General features: G+C 33.7%; 1 protein-coding gene across 1 annotated transcript in view; it reads left to right on the top strand.

The window, feature by feature from the left end:
- LOC133185450 (uncharacterized) overlaps positions 1-12398 on the top strand; it is a 33833-nt gene extending 21435 nt beyond the window's left edge. Inside the window, exons 3-10 of the mRNA XM_061320653.1 lie at positions 5471-5741; positions 6236-6344; positions 6491-6654; positions 6741-6871; positions 6954-7097; positions 7245-8763; positions 9651-9832; positions 9972-12398. Of these exons, the coding sequence (XP_061176637.1) occupies positions 5471-5741; positions 6236-6344; positions 6491-6654; positions 6741-6871; positions 6954-7097; positions 7245-8763; positions 9651-9832; positions 9972-10478 (3027 nt within the window). The 3' untranslated portion in view covers positions 10479-12398. The remainder of the gene's footprint in view (positions 1-5470; positions 5742-6235; positions 6345-6490; positions 6655-6740; positions 6872-6953; positions 7098-7244; positions 8764-9650; positions 9833-9971) is intronic.
- The last annotated feature ends 7652 nt before the right edge of the window (positions 12399-20050 follow it).

Raw genomic sequence — 20050 nt, 5'->3', positions numbered from 1 at the left:
GTAATAACATTTTTCATGTTAAGAGTACTTCTATCAGATCATTCCAACTGTGTAAAATTACCATGGAATTAGAACTCTTCAGTAAGCAGTGTTTGGGGGTTTCTTAAAATCAAAGGTTTAGAACATTTTCCGCTAATATTTATCAGTTTCCTTTTTTATTGTCCAACTCTTTCCAGTGCCATTGTACAATTTTATTCATATTTAATGGTCTTCGCCGACCAGGAATTTTAATTAAAAGAATATGTGTTTTATGTCTCTACGTTTTGACATTTGCCTTTTTGCCATTTTGTACATGTACAGACAAAAGATAAGAGCACGAAGTGTGCACTGTCAGTGCAAAATGTACATGTCAATGTACATTTTTAAAATACAAAGTTCAATAGTAGCCGGAATATGTACAGGCTGATATCGGCCATCGTAGAAAGAAGTTAAAATCAAACAAAAACACGAGGAATCTGAATAAAGACTCCTTGATGGAAAAATCCGAAAGTCGTGATCCCAGAAGACGTTATACTATGTAAAAGGAAAAACAGTCTTGCTCTTTTTAAGAGGCAGTCCACCAGAAAACCAGGCAGTATTGTATTAATAGGCGGCACATCGAATGTGACGAATATTTGATATTTTATTGAAAATGATATTAATGTAGTCCATATGGAATAATGTAAGTAAAGATTTGTTTGAAAATAGCTTATTTACTAAAATATCGTTTTGTTTTGTGTTTTTGAATTCCCCTATATAAACCATTGAATGTCGGTCGGATACAAAGAACTGTAAATTCTAATACATTTTCAACAGATCTATAATTCACTCCAAACTAAATCAAGAAATATTTCATCTTTCAATTCAAAAAATAAAATCAGTGGGAAAAATATTTTCAATAGTAGTTTTCTTGCAAAATAGACAGTCATTTTTATGAAATTCTGTGATGCAAGAGTTATCTCCCGTAGCATCGGGAAATCGATTAAACATCTTACTATCAGAAACCCTGTGAAATATTTACAACTGATACACTAAAGAATGTTATTCAACCAAAAATAATTGGTTTATTTTGAAAAATGGAATTAATTTTCACCTCCAAACATATTTAGTTTAAAATTTGCTTTATTATTCAGGTTGAATCCACGTTTCCATTGATGTATCAGTGACGTCAAATACCTATCTAATATTGCGTCACAATAGTTGCAAATATTCCACAGAAGTTGGTAAATTTATGTAAACGTGCAAAGAAAAAGATTTTTAAAAAGTTAAGTTAAATAATTTCTCTTTTCTGTCCAATTACTTTTCCGAGTGCATTAAATAATATTGTGATCCAGAATGTATTTTATTCACGGGCGGTGCCTCAGTTATAGATGATTTAAAACAAGTCAGTATTGATATGTAATTTTATACATGTACAGAACATCTATACAGTAATCATGATAGGATTAAATTGTTTTATTTTTAAAATGAGTTAATAGCACATGCATATACTGGTATTTTATAATTCCTAAAAATAATTTTTCTAGTGTAATTTATTATGAACATTTCTGATAAAACTGGGACGTGAAAAGATTAAGAATTATTTCTTATTATTTAGTAATGATGAATATTCCAGACTTACGCAACATTAGATTCAGCAAAGTCGAGATGTGCACTTCATTAAGTGTTGTTAATACTTGAATATGTTAACTTATATGCAGTAATATCAAATATGCAGTCAGCATTATACGATTGCTCACGATCGACTGTCGGACCGAATAAGTTTTAACAGTTGTAAGAACGGAAGTACTCGTCACATCGTTTACTATTAGTGTCGGTGGTTCAGTTTCTGTTTTGACTTTAATTTTATAAAATGTAAAAACTAGAATAGAAAAAAAGTTATAGAAATCTATAAATTTACAACTTAATGAGGAAAATGTTGCCAATAATACTGCTGGACGCCCCACTTCAAGCTGACACTAAAACGGCAGATGATTCAATGGAACATTTTTTTTATTTTCGTTTTTAAAATTTGACAATTGTTCCACATATCCTTATACTTTATATGGAGTTAAAATAAGTCAGTAGGTTGGTAGATTTCCAAAATATCTCATTATTATCAAACCAGTTACAAAACGAATGCCGCCGAGACAACCCCCACCCCCACCCCACTTTTTTTTCCGTGCGATCGATCATTTCTGGGCTCTATTATCATGATTATATGTATGTAAATGTACAGGTTTTTTTCTTATTTATTTCAAATTAAATTTCTTAGAGCAGGAAAATATTCCTTAATATGATGAATGGATAAAAAAAATTGGATTAAAGCCGAGGCTGTACACATAAAAAATACTTGCTGGATTAAAGTACGTACATGTATAATTTCGCCACTGCAGGACTATTTTTTTTTTTTTTAGATTTTCTTTTTCGTCCAGATAATTTAGAAAAATATTTTTCTTGGAAATGAGATATTTTATTAAGCTTAAAATTTGCTATTAATTGTTACATGAAATGAATATCTTTTTAAATAGGTGTGTATCAAGAAATCAAACAGATGTTTTACAAGTAATTAAAAAGATCTTCATGGACTGAAAAACATTTAGTAATTAAGATATATGTAATCTATGGATAAAATCATCTAAAAACATTTAACTCACAGAAAAGAAAAAAAATACAGACATATTCTTATGATAAAATACAACGAAGAGCCGATTTTAGAAAATATTTCTGAATTTTAATATAGAAACCAATCCCGATTGAAATAAAACCGATCCCGATCGAAATTAATGCAAAATTCTTAAGTAATCAAATTAATGGTAATTGCCACCTAGAAAACATGTTTAAAAATAAATCAAGTAATTTGGAAGCCATATTAAAATATATACATTTGTGGTATCTCTCTATTATATAAACATGCAGAGAGCAAATATCTTCATAACTGTATGAAGTTTTTCGAAGGTCATAGGTCATAACGTGACCCAATCACACAGCGCAGTAATATCTACATAAAAAGACTTACTCCACTAAGCAATATAGCATGTTTTTCATACATAAAAATGTACAAAATACTCTAGTAAATTATAATAATCATTTTATTTACAATGTAAACGAGTATTTAATAAGTTTTTGATCGGTTTTACATAGAGAATAGAAAACTACATGTTATAAGTTCCATGTCTGAGCTGCATAGTCTCAACGTTTACCCTTATTTTTCTCGCAGACCTCTGAATGCTATAATTTTTTTTCGTTAAACTTTACTCACAATAAATTTGAAAATCTGTTGAAAAATATCAATGTAATGCAATCACGCCACAAACAGCTGACAAACACTGCACTTTGGAAGTTCGGTAGGCACACCTCCATCATCGAGATCGTTGTGACGTTGTCTTAACAATGTAAGCTGTCACCAGTGTCTCCATGTCAACATCATAAATTAATATAAATATGCCTTACTGAAATCGTAGATTTTATGGTTTTGATCAAATTTTGTACTTGATTTCAAGTTATCTGGTCCGGACAAGTGTCTCCATCCATCCCTTTCCTACCGAAATTCCTCCAACTTTTTATTATCAAACATCGGACGTGTTTCTTGTGTTTTTTAACATCGAATATGGTTTCTCATGAATACAAAAATTCCCAGACACCAATATGCTCACTATAATTGATCGCAAGTAGCCTTTCACAGAATATTCCCTTCAAAACAGAATCCTTTGCCAGATGAATTTGAAGCGTAACCGCTTTTCAAGCCGATTTACACCTAGCGTAATTTGTCGAAATCTACGACGTGCGGTTAGTGCAATATTTATATTCGATTACATTCAATTGTCCATCTCAAATGTATATATAAGTAATAAATAACAAGTTTAAAAACTTCAATGGGAATTGAAGTGGGTCGGTTCGTGATCAAATCTTCTGAGAAGGCCTTCGGCCTTCACAGGATTTGATCACGTGACCGACCCACTTCAATTCCCATTGAAGTTTTTAAACTTGTTATTTATTTCTTAAACAAAACAACCAAATTTCATGATGAAATCATAGTAGCTTTCTTCTTTATATAATTCCGGTCGGGATCGGTTTAATTTGGATAAATTTATAAAAAGTAGATAATATGACGCCTCTTATTTCTCTCAATATACCTGTTCCCACTAATTTTTTTAAATTTATTCAACAATTTGTACTTTGTCTTCATAATAACATAAGGAGAAAGTTTTGACATTTAAATGTATTGGATTTTAGAAAGTAATGAAAATTGGATACTGAATTCATTAAGTCACTTGCTTAACTCAAGTTTAGACCACATAATTTTTTCTAAAGAAATATAAATTGGTGTCTTATTCATTGATATTATAAAAAATAAGGGTTTATACTATAAATAATATTTATTGACTTATCCAGTTTTTGAGTATTTGTTTCAAATAAAACAAAACAAAAACGTAGTAAATTTTCAGCCAACTTGTTGACCTTTTTGCACTTAAAATTAAGCACTTACCAAAAATAGGACTAGAGGAACACTAAAAAAAATTTTGATGTTGCCATGTGTAAACATTTGCTTTAATAAGTCTACATGCAAAAAATAGTTAAAATTCATGACATGCGATGTGCCACCCATTGCCTGGTTTTTTGGTGGACTGCCTCTTAATATCATTAAAAATAAGCATTTATTTAACACCCCCCCCCCAAAAAAAAAAACCCACACGTGTTTTTGTTTTAAACCCTTTCTAAGTTTACAGATAATCTCCCCAATAAATCTCAGGAATGTTAAGTAGTTTCAAATGTATTTTGTCTTAAGTTTTGTACATGTACAAATTTATATTACAAGTACAAGCGTTTTATCATTGACAAAGATGTACATGTACAAAATGATACTGGTATTACTGTTGAAGTCAATTAATTCTGCGTACATAATAGAGTTACTCTTACTTGTAATTTGACGGCTCATATCGGCCATCGTAGATTTATCAACTTCAAAACATAAACTGTTTTTATATATAGAGAGAAGAAAATCTTTTTTAAAGAGAACTCAATCAAACCGGTAATGAATTTACTAATGAAATACTAACAAAAAAAGTATATCAGTCATTGCTCACCTGTGCATTTTTTCCTTAATTTAATAATGGACATGTTTTATGTAGATTATAGAATAACTATTGTGGGTTCTTCATTACCCAGGTAAAGAGAGAGTAAATTTAGAGACAAACACTTGAATGCGGGTATTACTGTCTTATGACAGCATCCAGCATGTAGTTTTTGTTTTTGTTTTTTGTTTTTTTTTTTTTGCTCAGCTTTGAAAGTCATATTGATATTTTTTTTATTTTTCAAGTGCGTGTAGACAAAATATTAGAGTAAGCTGCAACCTGCATCACCTCACCCATTGCACACTACAACAATATTTCGAGACTTTCTGTTGGTGAAATGAATTGAGCCGATAATTTCAAAATTTGATGTACACATTGCATGATCTGATTTGTCAAGCAGCAAAGGCATTATTTCTTGTAATTCTTTCTATTTTTAGAATGGAGAACAATTTTTCCAGACCCTTGAAAATTATTTTGAGGAACATTTTCATGTTGTCGAATTCCTCATCAATCTGACTGAAGAAGTTAGTCTTCATGTTGATGATGGTTCAACTAAAGTCGCTGATGATCTTCGCCAATACGTGAATAAGTTAACAGAATATGACAGTGAATTGAATGAAAAGGGACTAGGAACAAAATGTTTTGTTGGAAGAGAGGAAGAACTTGCGTGTATCATTCAAAATTTGAAGACTGGAAAAGATAGAAAGGGTAAGTCCCTTAATAGGTTATCCTGTCTTTTCTACATTTTACACAGAAACTGGTACATGTATCTAATTTCCCTCGTTTTGGCGTTTTAAATTTTTGAGTCCTGATAATATAAATTTGATGACCAACCTTTGGTTTTACATGAGCATTTTACAAATATTAATATTTACCCCTACAATGTTCTTTTTTTAAAAGCATGGTGAAAGTAGGATACAGCAAAATATATGTAGAGTCGCTATTCGGTAATCTGAACGCTTGCGTTCCCTAGTAAGCTGTCCTGATTAATGACACGTCTAAATTGTTCCCAACATACTTTATCCTCAAAGTAAAGAGTTCGAATGAACAAGACTCCACTGTAAACATCAAATTCTAGTTTGCAAATACTTGTACTACTTTAACTACAGATACATATGTAAATATGCATGTAGCTATGTAACTACAAATTATATTTGGCCATTGATATTATATTACTATATTCATTTGAATGTTTCCCCCAGGACTTCTGATATGCGGAATGGGTGGGATGGGAAAAACAAGTTTGGCGGTAGAAGTATGCCGTTGTCTCTACATGGAAGACAAATGGAATGTGTTTAAAGTAGACTTAAGGTACAAAAAAAATATGTCATTACCCAGGCAATTCAGATTGTGTAATACGTTGACATGTGCAGCTCTTCGACGTTAAATTCAGATAATGTCAGTCACAGAGAACCATATTATATCTTAACATTTTCATTTGTTTGATCTATCTGCAGAGAAGAAACAACTCTTCGCGATTTGCTGCGCAACACATTGACCAAGTTTGGTGAAAGGTTGCCATTCCCATCTACGGATCACATGGCAGGCGACAAAAAAGGGGATAACGATTTGAAACATTTACAAGATTTACTTATAAAGAGATGTAACGATGAGAAATCGGGTACATCATTTCTTTGCATGTAGTAGTAATTGTTTTTAAGCAGCCTGCTTGAAAAAAAATTAAGACACATTTATTTTTGTTACTAGATACCATCTTGTTTTTGGACAATATTGATGGCATTTTAGAAAAGGACAGAGAAAGATTTTTGCTTTTTGCTCAGCAACTGCTACAGAGGTTAAATACCAATTCAGATGAGGATGGCCAATTTTCGTCGAAAGTAAAATATTTTTTGCTTTTCATTTTGTTATGTCAGACGATTGGTGTTTTTAACAACTAATATGTATTGATAATTATTGCAGATGCGGATTATTTTCACAGCAAGACAAAAACTAATAACGAGCAAGGCTGTTGGTTTGCGCAGGGGATTGATTCAAGAAGTTGAAATCAAAGGTTTGAATAACGAAGAAGCTGCTGAATTATTTACAATATACCTTGAAGGAGAGGTAAGAACTACTAAGTATCATTAAGAGTACGATGATGTTGATGATTACTATAATTAATTTTATCATTATCAATTGCTGATATACAAATCAATTTGAAAATCAGTTCTGTTTACAATATGATAAGAATGTAACGAAATGTTGTTTCAGACCGATAGCGATACGGTTGCAAAAATTGTTGCGTTCTGTGGAAACTGCCCATTGGCCATTTTATCGCTGTGTAACAGCATTCGAAATTCTGATTTGACACCAGAAAAATTATTATTCAGACTCCAAATGACCCAAAATGATGCAGGAGAATTTGGGAGTTTTGGAATTGAGTCTTGCTTGAAACAATCTTTCCGTCTTTTGAATGAAAAACTTCAAAGATTTTTACTCGAGTTGTCAGTTTTTCGTACAGCCCAGTTTGACATCCATGCAGCAGTTGCAATTGCTGGTAGAAGCCACAGTAGTGACAAGGCAACAACAGCTCTTGATTTAGTGCATCTCAAGAGCCGGCATTTTGTGGAAGTTACAGTCGAAGGCCTAAGAAGGTCTAAGGCCTACTCTTTACATCCGTTAGTTGTTCAATTCCTGATAAAGAAAACTGAAAGTATGGCTACAGGCGATGATCTCATCAAGACGGCAAGAAGTAGATTTGTCGAACATTTTGATGGAGTGGTTCAGGCCATATCTTTGGATCTTCATAAGCACCCAATGGAATCCCAAAGAAAGCTCTTTCAAAACAAAACTCACATTCAAAGTTTCTTCACCTATTTGATTACATCTGAAGGAAAACTGAGGCAGACATGCGTCGATTCACCAAGTGTGATGGGTGAATTTCGAAGAGACGAATTATGCTCTGTCATTTTGAGTGATCACGAACGCAAGGAGTATTATGATCAATATATAGAGTATGCCAAGGAAAATGGGTTAATTTTGGATGAGATATATTACAAAACAGCAAAAGCAAGATTATTCTTTGAAATTGATAGATCTGATGAATGTGAGAAGCTTTTAAATGAGATAGAGGACCTCCTGACCAGAAATAAGACTCTGGATGAAGAGACCCATTCCCCTGCATTAGGACTGTTTTACTGGATGAAGGGCAGATTCCAGAACGCTAGATCTCAGTACAAGAATGCTTTAGCGATGTTTGAAAAGTCTTTATCATTCTATCAAAATGAACCAGAACTATTTAAAACGGACATTGCAAACATATACAATTCTATAGGAGTCCTTTACTACAATCAGAAGGAATTTGAAAAGTCTGAATCCTACCACAGAAAAGCGCTAGAGATGGCATTGGGGCAGGAGGGAGTTGATGCTGAGGGGATCAATATTCAAGTTTATTATACTAACATTGCAACTGCTCTTGTAGCGCAATGGCAAAAGCTATCAAAATCAAGCAGTCTTGAGGAATCAAACCGCCAACTCTTACACCAAGCTGAGGAGTATTATACTCTTGCGATCTACTACGACCCTAAAGCATCAGAAAGTCGTGCGAAGAAACTGACCAATCGTGGGAAATTGTACCTCAGAATGGAGAGGTACGATGACGCCGAACAAGACTTTCTAGAAAGTCTACAAATCAGGAAGGATATCCTTGTCCCTCCTAATATAAACCTTACACATGCGTACCACAACGTCGGTATGTTTTATTTCCGGAAAGGAATGAATCCAGAAACACGTAAGTCATGATTACCACTCTTCAAGCTAGCGACCAATGTTGTTCTATAATTCTAGACTACTAGTAATTGATTTTTGAAGATGGTTGAAAGCAGTGCCCTATTTTAGCTTACCTGAGATTCAAAGGCTCGTGTAAGCTTCCCAGTCAGGGAGTGTGCGTTTGTCTGCCTGTTGTAAATTTGTGAACGTTTAACATTTGCATCAAAACCACTGGGTCATTTTCCACAAATTTGGCAAAAAGCATTCTTGGCTAAAATAAATACAATTTTTTCCGTGAAGGTGAGGCAATGGGCAATGCCTTATACCTAGAAAACATAATTAAAACATCGAACACGAAATCAATATTATTTAGGTGGAATTTATATTTAAATTTTTTTATGAAATCTTTTCAAAAGTAGGAATTTTCTGAAGATTTTTAGACATGGTATTAATAAGTTGATTGTATATTGAAATTGTAAAGAAAAATGCCTTTAATGTGAATCAACAATGAAGGTTTCATTCTCACTTATTTGTCAGGATGGGAAATGTGATCATTTGAGTACAATTGTTCTGGTCTTTTATTGCTTTACGTAGAGAGAAAAGGGGTGGGGTGGTGGTGGAGGGTCAGATTGTGCATCGTCATCGCTTCAATCATTTTTTTTTCTTTGGCAAAACGGTAAAATTTAAACAAAGAGTTTTTCTCGGTACAGATATATACTGTATTTTTGTTATCTATATTCAATAATATTTTAGCTTTTACTTTGTATAATCATTGCTGTCAACGGTTGCTATTACAGATAGGCAAGTAATAAATACTGTTTCCTTTTCTTTGAACACATGTGTAGAAAAGATTTGGCTTTATCACAGAATTTAAGTACATAAAACAAATGTTAAATGCTTTTTTATCAGAGAACAAGGCGGAATGCTTCGTACAAGCAGTGAACTTCTTTGAAGAAGTGAAGTTTCAGATTGAGAGAGGTGGGATGACTGCTGAAGACGCAGCGTATAAAGACATTGTTAAAACCCATAAACTGGCACTAAAGGCCATTAATGATGACCGCAGACTTGAACAAGCAAAACAATTTTATCAAGTTAGTGGTACACCAAAAAGATAATATTTCGTTCTGAATAGAAAATATTAAATAGATTTCGCGTTTTTTTTTTCTCCTTATGTTTATTTGGCATTAGGAAATTAACATGTAAGAATTATGATTACTTTGTTCTCCACAGGATTTTGAATCTGGTAAATTTGACAAGAAAATTCGAAAATGGAAGAGTATTGATGAAACCATGACAAAAAGTGAGCGATTGGCATCGACAGGAAAAAACTTTGACAAGGATTCTGGATCGAACCACTCTGACTCAGAAGCTGAGACCAGTTCCGACAGTTCTTCTGATCGGAACTCTTCTGTCGAAATCACGGACGAAGAAGACGGCGGTGGCGTTTTGGAAGAGAATTCCCAGCCACAGAATGAAAAATCATACGATATGGTTTATGAACATGAAAACATGGAATTCCTATCTTCTACACAGAAGGATCTCAGTCAGAATGACGAAAAGGAAAAAATGGAGCGAGACAAGCTGGACAGTGGAATCGGAAGTTTAACGTCGAGTTCTACTGGATCATCCAGCAATACTAATGACATAGTTAAGAAAAGAAGAAGGCTTGTATCCATGCCTTCGGGTTCTCTCGAAGATAATGTTTTTACAAATTTGGAAAATCCATCGTCAGAGTAACTTGTTTATGTGAAATGACAGGATATATACAAAAAGAAATAATTTCAAAAATACTTTATTTTCCTATAGATTTTCATTGTCCTTAGAAATAACTTTTATGTTGTTGAATTCTAGTAGTGAATATTATGATATTGAATTCAACTTTATTCCAAGATTATTTTTGTGTTTGATATTTGTGTAAATCAAAAGGTTTATTCATTGAACGGAGCAACTGCAGCACACATCCTTTATTATTATACAAAGTTTTATGCTTATTCCGAAAATGATTCCAGACGTATTTTGTTCAATCTAATTTTATTTTACATTTCGTTTTTAAATACCAATATGTTTTTGCTTAAATTTTTTTTGACTAACATTTTTGTTTTGTTCGTAACACTGATGTAATGGAAAAACACTGAACATCCCGCCATGAACAAGGAAAAGGTTTTATAAAAGATTCGGATTTGTATGTTCTGTCGTTATTTCAATGGAGATAATTTATCAGTAAACTCGAATTAACTTCTGCTTAGATACATACTAAAAATTGTGAGAGAAGAATTCCTTTAAATACTTCCACGTGCAAAACAATAAAACTCATTCACAACAAGACGAACTGGATAAAGAAATTGAAAGTTTAACGACGCTATGCTGTTGACAAAGTCGACTAAAACCCCCGTCACATTTCCAAAAAAGACCAACGGCCGTCTATTTTTGAGCCAAAAATGAAATTCTTCAGGCGACATTCAGCAGTTCTACGGCCGTTGCCTTGCCCGATTTTGACCCTTTTTCGTCGGCCGACCAATTTTGTATCCGTTGGGCAAAGTTATAATTTCTTCTGCGTCGTTGGCTGATTTCTTCAATTGAAGCAGTCATTGAAAAGTCCCTCAACCAACCCTCGCTCAACGTCCGACCATCGGCAGACAGTTTATTAATTAAGTCGGTTGGTCGACATTTAGGTACTGAGTTTTCCAAAATGTCGGCCGACGGTGAAAATCAAATTGCGGCCGCGCTCGATGATCGGGAGACGATTAGCCGATATTTAAACTTTTAAAGTCATCGATGTTCCTAGAAATCAAAATGACTGCTTCGCGTCGCCCGATACCAGTGTCGGCTGATGATGTTTTTGTTTTTTTCTTCAGCCGACGATACGAGAAAAAATTGGTTGCCTGACCATTGATTTGAATGTGATTAAGGTATTAGAAAAAACGGTTAAATTCATTTTTTTTTCTACTGGAATATTGGAGCCATGAAAACTGGTATTCAAATATTTATCTCTCGCAAAAGGATATAGTAAGAATAATAGATACTGATGGACTCGGAGGTTATTTGTTTGATATTAATTATATACATGTATTTCTTGTTTAGTCATATGGTTGGGTTTTCTGCCAATACGTCTAGTTCTTTCAACTAAAAAAATAAGTAAATGTTCATTCTTTTTTTTTTGGGAGTTTTTGCATGTATTTTTAGATATCGTTAAAACCGCTGGTATTTATCTCATAGAGGCTCAAAAAGTAATTTGATGTAAAGGGTAGTTTTTATTCTAAGAATAAAAAGGTTTTGTTCTGTGCATTTTTCTTTTTCCAAGGTATAAATATTTTATTACCTAGCCATATTAAGTTTTTTTAACTATTGATATTACTCCGATCTCAAATTAGAAATCAAACCTTTCTTTTTGTGTTGTCTAGTTTACTATATTATTTCTCATAAGTAATGGCAGCAACGATTACAATCATTCCAGTTCACTGTAATGTATGTATGAAATACCTTTAAGTACATCTACAAACAATGTATTTTTATTCATTTTTTATTAAAATTTACACAAAAAGCTTTTTTGCAAATATTTTTGTCATTTTTGAATATATCATCGATTTACATTGCAAATGTACACTATTTGACATTATGTTTATAATAAAATTTTGTCAACTTTTAGAATGTAATAAAACGTGCATAAAATATATAGAGTCTCCATCTTTTCAAAAGTTTCCCTTCTTCATGTTTGTTTAATTATTTGCAATGGTGGTACGTACTACAGCAAAGCGGGTGACATTTCGGTGGCAATTTATATACAGTCAAGCCTCGTTCATCTGGACGTTTGTGTTCCCATGCAAATTGTCCAGATTAATGAAATGTCCGGATTACTGAAGCATCTTGGTATACTAGTATGTAACAATGAATTCTCCCCAAAAATTTCATCTGGAAGGTAGAACATCCGGATTATTGGCGTCCAGATTAACGAGGCTCCACTGTACTGATTTATAAGTTAATAACGTGCATAGTAACCATTTACGTCCATTGGATGGGATGTAAAGTATCAACATATTTAAGACTATTAACAATTAGGCCTTCATCACACTCGCACGAAACTTTACTCTGTCCCTTTGCAAGTTTGAATAGTCTATTTATAAAAGTCAAGGAAAGTCCATATTTGGATTCCTCGACACCAGAATACAGGCTCGGATCTGTGGTTATGGATATTGCAAATCATAGGCTTTTTAAAACGCCAAGTTTTACGGAAAATAATACAGCTAAAACTACCCGTATTTTCCTTAAACTCCAATATGCCAACAAAGGAATTGACGCTGTTAATATAAGTCATATTCTTAATCACAAAAGGGTCCAGTCTTGTATTCCACCATATTTCCTATAAATATACATCGACTATTGCTTCCAAACTTTTTAATTACAACAAAACTTTACAGAACCTGGATATTGACCATCTGAAACATAATCCTCCTTCCTGTTCATGTTCTTCACCCTACAACTATAGTCCTGCTGGACACGTTATTACTGGTGACGTAAATATAGTTAATAATGAGGACCTTAAATCACTTATTTTGAAAGGGTCAAAATTTAGGGAACCCCGATCTTTCAGCTGAATTTCATAAATATTATGAATTCTGTGAAAGATTACGCCAGGCGATGGGCCGACATAAAAAAGAAGACCTTGACACTTTGTCAGAATGGATTAAATGCATCAGATGTACGTTAAAATCTCGCATTAAGCGATTGAGGGGCAATATGAAAACCATCTATCATCCTGTGTTCAGTAATTCCGAAATGAAAAAAAGAATTAGATAGACTACACGATCAGTATGTACTGGTCCCAGCTGACGAACCAGGTAACAACATTGTCTTTGTTTGTAAGGCTCATTATTTTAATTGTATTTAGAGGAACTGGGATTTAATTCAACAAGTGGTAATCCGACTTGTACCTATAGCTCCCTTTCTAAGGAGGAAATTCTTCAAAATCATATGTAAATTTTGAATATTTTTAATATTATTAACAATTTTGAATTTGAATTACCATATCTATATTGGATTCCGAAACTTCATAAAAATCCTTACAAATAAAGATACAATAACATAGCGGGTTCCAGTAAATGTTCTACCAAGCCTCTTTCTTTACTCCTCACTAAAATATAACAGTAGTGAAGGAGAAACTTTGGGAGTACTGTGCAACAATATATTCGAGAAGTGGTGTAAATCAGACGTGGATATTTAAAAATTCCTAGAAATTTTGGAAAATTTGAAATCACAAAATTTTGCCAAAATCAACAATTAACATGAAAACTTACGACTTTTCAACTTTATATATAACCATTCCCCATGATAATTTAAGGTCCAGACTTTTTGATATCATTGACAGCTGCTTTTTCAATAAAAATGGAACTTGTAAATTTACCTACCTTGTCATTGGTCATTTGCAAAATTAAATTTGTTTAAAAAAAAAACATTCTGATTGTACACACAAGTACTCTGAAGCTGATATTGAAAAGATGCTTGAGTTTCTGATTGACAATATCTATGTGGTTTTTGGAGACTAGGTCTTCCAACAATCTATTGGAGTTTCCATGGGTACCAATTGCACCCAGTTATTAGCAGACCTATTTTTGTATTCATATGAAGCAAAATTTATTCAAAATCTTGCACGTAAAAAGAAGAAAATACTTGCTGTGGCCTTCAACTCGACATTTAGATATACCGGGTATCGACGACGTATTGTCAATTAACAATGTTTTTTTCCATTCGTATGTCGATATGATATATCCCAGTGAGCTTGAAATAAAAGATACCAAAGAGTCTGACACATCTGTTTCATATTTGGTTATTTTACTAGAAAAAGACGTTAATGGTAATTTAACAACTAAGCTTTATGATAAACGTGACGACTATAACTTTTCAATCGTCAGCTTCCCTTACTTATGCAGCAATATACCTTCATCACCTGCATAAGGGGTTTATATCTCTCAGTTGATTCGATACGCAAGAGGATGCTCTGCGTATGAACAATTTCTAAAACGAGGTAAGTTATTGACAAACAAATGATGAAACAAGAACAGTCTCGTTTGAAATTATAATTTCTTAAGTTCTATGGTCGATACAATGACCTTGTCAGCAAATACAATTTACCATTAAGTCATATGCTGACTGACTTTTTTTAATACAAATTGTTATGCCATTATTTACACAATGAATTGTTGACAGATTTTTCCGTTTTTTTTTTGTTTTTGTTTTTGTTTTTTTTTTTTTTTTGCCGATCATGACAAGGAGCACACGGCGGGTGTGACCGGGGATGCTCACTCCTCCATGGCACCTGATCCCACCTTTGATTGTTTTGGAGGTCCGTTTTTGCTCTGCTCCCGATCTGTATTGTTTTGATGGACTTTTAAACTTGAATACTGTTCGTTATCTCTATATATTTCATAATGTGAAAATAGTTGCTTTAAAACTGTAAATAAGCCTGATCTTTTTTTTAAATATGATGCGCGCGAAGTACTGCGAAATGAAAACCCCAGTCGGCCTTAAATTGCTTTCCCTACTTTGGGACTGGGCTAGCATATCAAAATTGTAGCTCTACGAAGCGGCTACGAGACTTCTTGTGTGTGTATTGTACTGTAGGCACGATTTTATTTCTGGGAAACGTCAATGATATTTTGGAAAAAGACAGGAAAAGACGTCTGCAGTTTGTATAGAGTAGTTAGAGTGATTGGTTCAAAATTTTGGCACTGAATGATAATGTTTCTTTTTATCATATGTTAGCGGACTTGTGCTGAGTTTTTAGTTTAATTTTTTTACTCTTGGAGAAGAGTTAAAAAAATCTGTAACCTGCTGATCCAGGAGCCATGTTTTAACTCAATTTTGCTGGATGAAGGGTAGGCTCTTGTACGTCAGATTTCATATAAAGACTATCTAGCGATGATGAAACTATATATGAAAAGGAACCAGATCTGTTCAAGACAGACATTGCAAACGTAAACAATTCTACAGAAAGCGTTTTACTACACAAAAGGATTTTTTTTTTTACAAAGCTGAAAAATGCCAAAAAAGGGCAATCGAGGTTGTTCTGGGTTATGTTTCTGAAACTGAAACTGGTGTGTGGGCCTAGAAAGATCCATTTATATTTCAAAGAATCAAATCGTAGGCTCTTGACATCATCAACCATGAAATCACAAGTACCTGTAAAGAAATGGATGGATCTTGGGAAATTGTACCTTTAAATGAAAAGACATGCTGAGACGGACTTTTCAGAAAGTCTAAAAATCAGAAGGACCTCTTGGTTCTTCCAAACATAAACCTTACATATGCTTACCACAGTATTGGTGGGTTTTCTCATCAAGAAAGAAATCATTGCAAGACGGTCAATAACATAGTCAGTCTTCAAGCAAATGTCCAATGGTGTTTCATAATTGGCTGTTATAACTGAATTTGAAGAATAAGAAATTATTAGTATCTTTGGAATTTTTTGAATAGAGAAACGTACGCGTTTGTTTTATATTTTATACATCTTTGAAAAATTTTTTGTTCTCTTCCGACCGACTGGCTAAAATGGCCCAACTCAAATGAATTATGGAGATAACGAACAGTATTCAAGCTCAAAGTCCATTTAGACAATACAAATCGGGAGCAGATCACAAACCAAAAAATCAGAGGTGGGATCAGGTGCCATGGAGGAGTGATAATCCCCTGCCGACCGGTCACACCCGTCGTGTGCTCCTTATCATGATCGGGAAAAACGGAAAAATCCGTCGACAATTCACTGTGTAAATAATGGCCCAACAATTAGTATGAAAAACGCCAGTCAGCATTTGACTTAATGATAGGATGTTATTGCTGACAAGGTCATTGTATCTACCGTAAAACTTGCGAAATGATGACTTCAAATGAGACTGTTGATATCCTTGTTTCATCAACTTGTTTGTCAATAGCTTGCCTCTTTTTAAAAATTGTTCATACTTAGAGCATGCGCTTGCGTATCAAATCAACTGAGAGACATAAACCCCATACGCAGGTGATAAGGGTATATTGCTACATAAGTAAGGGAAGTTGACGATTGAAAAAATTGAAATTATCAAGTTTATCATAAAGCCTTGTTGTTAGGTTACCATTATAGTTTTTTTCTAGTAAAGTATCCAAATATGAAACAGATGTGTCAGACTCTGTGGTATCTCTTATTTCAAGCTCACTGGGATATATCGAGTCGACATGTGAATGGAAGTAACCATTGTTATTTGATAATACGTCGTCGATATGTCTAAATGCCTAGTTGAAAGCCACGACAAGTGTTTTCTTCTTCTCATGTAGAAGTTTTTGAATAAATTCTGCTTCATATGCATACAAAAATAGGTCTGCTAACAAGGGGGCGCAATTGGTACCCATGGAAATTCCAACAGATTGCTGAAAGACCTCATCTCCATAAACTACAAAGATATTGTCAATCAGAAACTCAAGCATCTTTTTAATATCAACTTCAGAGTTTTTATGTGTACAATCAGAATATTTTTAAAAAATAATTTTACAAATGACCAGTGACAAGGTAAGTATGTTTACGAGTTCCATTTTTATTGAAAAAAGCAGCTGTCTATGATATCAAAAAGCCTGGACTTTAATTTATCGTGGGGAATGGTTGTATAAAGTGTTGAAAAGTCGTACGTTTTGATGTTATTGATTTTAGTAAAATTTTGTGATTTCAAATTTTCTACTCCTTGGAGTTTTTTAAAAGTATTCTCATCTGATTCACAGGTACTTGTGGACAGGACCCCCCCCCCCCCCTCCGATATTCAACCCCGGGGCTTGTTTGAAATTTTTTCACAAATTATATTTATTACACTTATTCATCATGTGTTCCATAGGGAAAAAAAACGTGAAAACACCAAAATAATCGTTCCACACAAAAAGACCCCACTATACATTCCCTCTTATAGTGTATAGTGAGGCATTTTTGTGTGGAATGATTATTTTGGGGTTTTCACGATTTTTTCCTCAGGTACACATGATGAATAAGTCAAATAAATATAATTTGTGAAAGAATGTCCAAAAAGCCCCGGGGTTGAATATCGGGGGGGGGGGGGGGGGGGTCCTGTCCACAAGTACCTGTGATCTGATTTACACCACTTCTCGAATATAATGTTGTTCAGTACTCCTGAAGTTTTTCCTTTATCACAGAAAATATTTTAGTGAGGTGTAAAGAAAGAGGCTTGGTAGAACATTTACATTCACTGGAACCCGCTATGTATCTTTGTTTGTAAGGAATTTTATGAAGTTTAGGAATCCAGTTATTAAATGTATGGTAATTCAAATTCATTTTGATTGATTTTGTTGGGAATATTAAAAATATCTAAAACGGACATAATTATGTGTAATATAAGTATGTATGCATAAAGATAATTTATATATATATATTTACATTTCCAAGTATTTTTCCAAAAGATTCTTTGCAAATTAGATGATTGTTCATTTTCTCATGAACTACCATGAGATGAGCAAGAATATCTCCATTGTGACGTCATAATACCGTACTTGACGTCAAAACTATAGTGCAAACTGTTTTGCTTAGAAAATGACAGATGAATGGCGTAACTTGTGGAAACTCATCAGAAAAATAATGTAAATATAAGAAATGAATTTAATTTTTGAAGATTCATGAGGTACATGAACTACAACGCTTCACGCCGGCATATTTATCATGAAGCGCTAACGCTTAAGTATTTTTCTTTAAGATTCTTTGCAAATTAGAAGAATGCAAATTAGAAGAGCATGAATATCTCCATTGTTACGTCATAATACCGAACTTGACGTCAAAACTATAGTGCAAACTATTCTGCTTAGAAAATAACAGTTGAATGGCACAACGCGCTTCATGAAATATGCCGGCGTGAAGCGTCGTAGTTCATGTCCTCATGAATCTTCAAAAATTAAATTCATTTCTTAAAAGAATAACAAATACTTTTGCTCAGAACTTATGTAAATGTACAATATATCCTATATGGTTTATTCGATCCCACTTTTTATGCCTGTTTTTCCTATCAATCATGCAACTCTTTCAAAGGCGGATCCAGGGCCGGCGCGCCGGGCGCACCCCCCCCCCCCCAACCCCCGGTTTGATTTTTTTGTATATAGAACTTATATGTCCATTATCCTAAAATCAAGGAAAAACATCTCGTATTTGTAAGAATTCGTCAGACCCCACCAGGGTGTTGCCCTAGACCCACGGAGGGCTTCAATGCAGCCCCCAGACCCCCTGCCTTCTACTGCCCCCCCCCCAGTTATGAAATCCTTGGATCCGCCACTGTCTTTCTCTCTTGTCTTTATGTATAATCTATATTAGATCTATATGACTATATATATGAGTTTTAACAATGTAGGCCTATTTTTTTTTGCCCCTTCAGGGCCCTTAATTGGTCAATAAACTAATTGAATTGAATTGTACCAGAAGCTAAAAAATAAATAAATAAATAAATAAATAAATAAATAAATAAATAAATAAATAAATAAAAATAAAATTACTAATTTCGCATGAGCACAACTTTCAGTCGAAAGACAAAAGTACAAATCTTCTCTAGGACCTATAAACATGTTAGAGCAGCAGCTTTCTTTATCTGATTTTGACCACTGGGGCCAGTACAACATACTTCGTTTGATTTTACGAGATCATTATATACTTTTTGCACGTTAATGTTACATTGACAAGTTATTTGATAGTTCACGAAGAGCTCTGCCTAACCGCTGTCAAAGTGAAAGTAGCCGGAAGTGAAGAAATATGACATGAAGCGGCAAATGTGAACAATTTGATTGAACGGACAATGGTGAGTCTGTGAGAAAATTGTTTATTATTGCTTTGCATTTGGATTGAAATTTGTGTTTGTAGAGGACGGATTAGTTATTTTCCAACATTTTAAGGACAGATTATTTACTTCCAAAATCTGACAAACCCTCCCCCCCCCCCCCCAGTCAAATGTCGTTACCCTAAAAATGCCCATTTTTGTGTTATGCAAAGAAAAAAAAACTTCACTGGGCCCATGAATTTTTAAAAGATTTTATACTTACTTACACATCCATATAGTCTTTCCATTTATCCCTCCCTCCCCCTCTCCAAACCCAAACCATAATACAAAAACATATTGATATAACATTGAGACATCAAATCATTAATTGTCTGCTTTCAGCAGATTAGGACCAATTGCCCGAATGGATTATAATAGTCCATTTAGGATATAAAATACATTTGCAATGCATTTTTTTAAAAAATGTACATTGAATGCTACAACTTTTTGCATGTGTAATGGTTATTCTCTATTGAGAAGTTGATGAGGGGG

The sequence above is a fragment of the Saccostrea echinata genome, unplaced genomic scaffold (assembly GCF_033153115.1).
Source record: "Saccostrea echinata isolate AGI-Se365-2 ecotype Australia unplaced genomic scaffold, CSIRO_AGI_Sech_v1 ptg000012l, whole genome shotgun sequence".
In the NCBI taxonomy this organism is placed as follows: Eukaryota; Metazoa; Mollusca; class Bivalvia; order Ostreida; family Ostreidae; genus Saccostrea; species Saccostrea echinata.
Note: the sequence above shows the minus strand (reverse complement) of the source record. Positions and strands in the feature narration are given on the sequence as shown.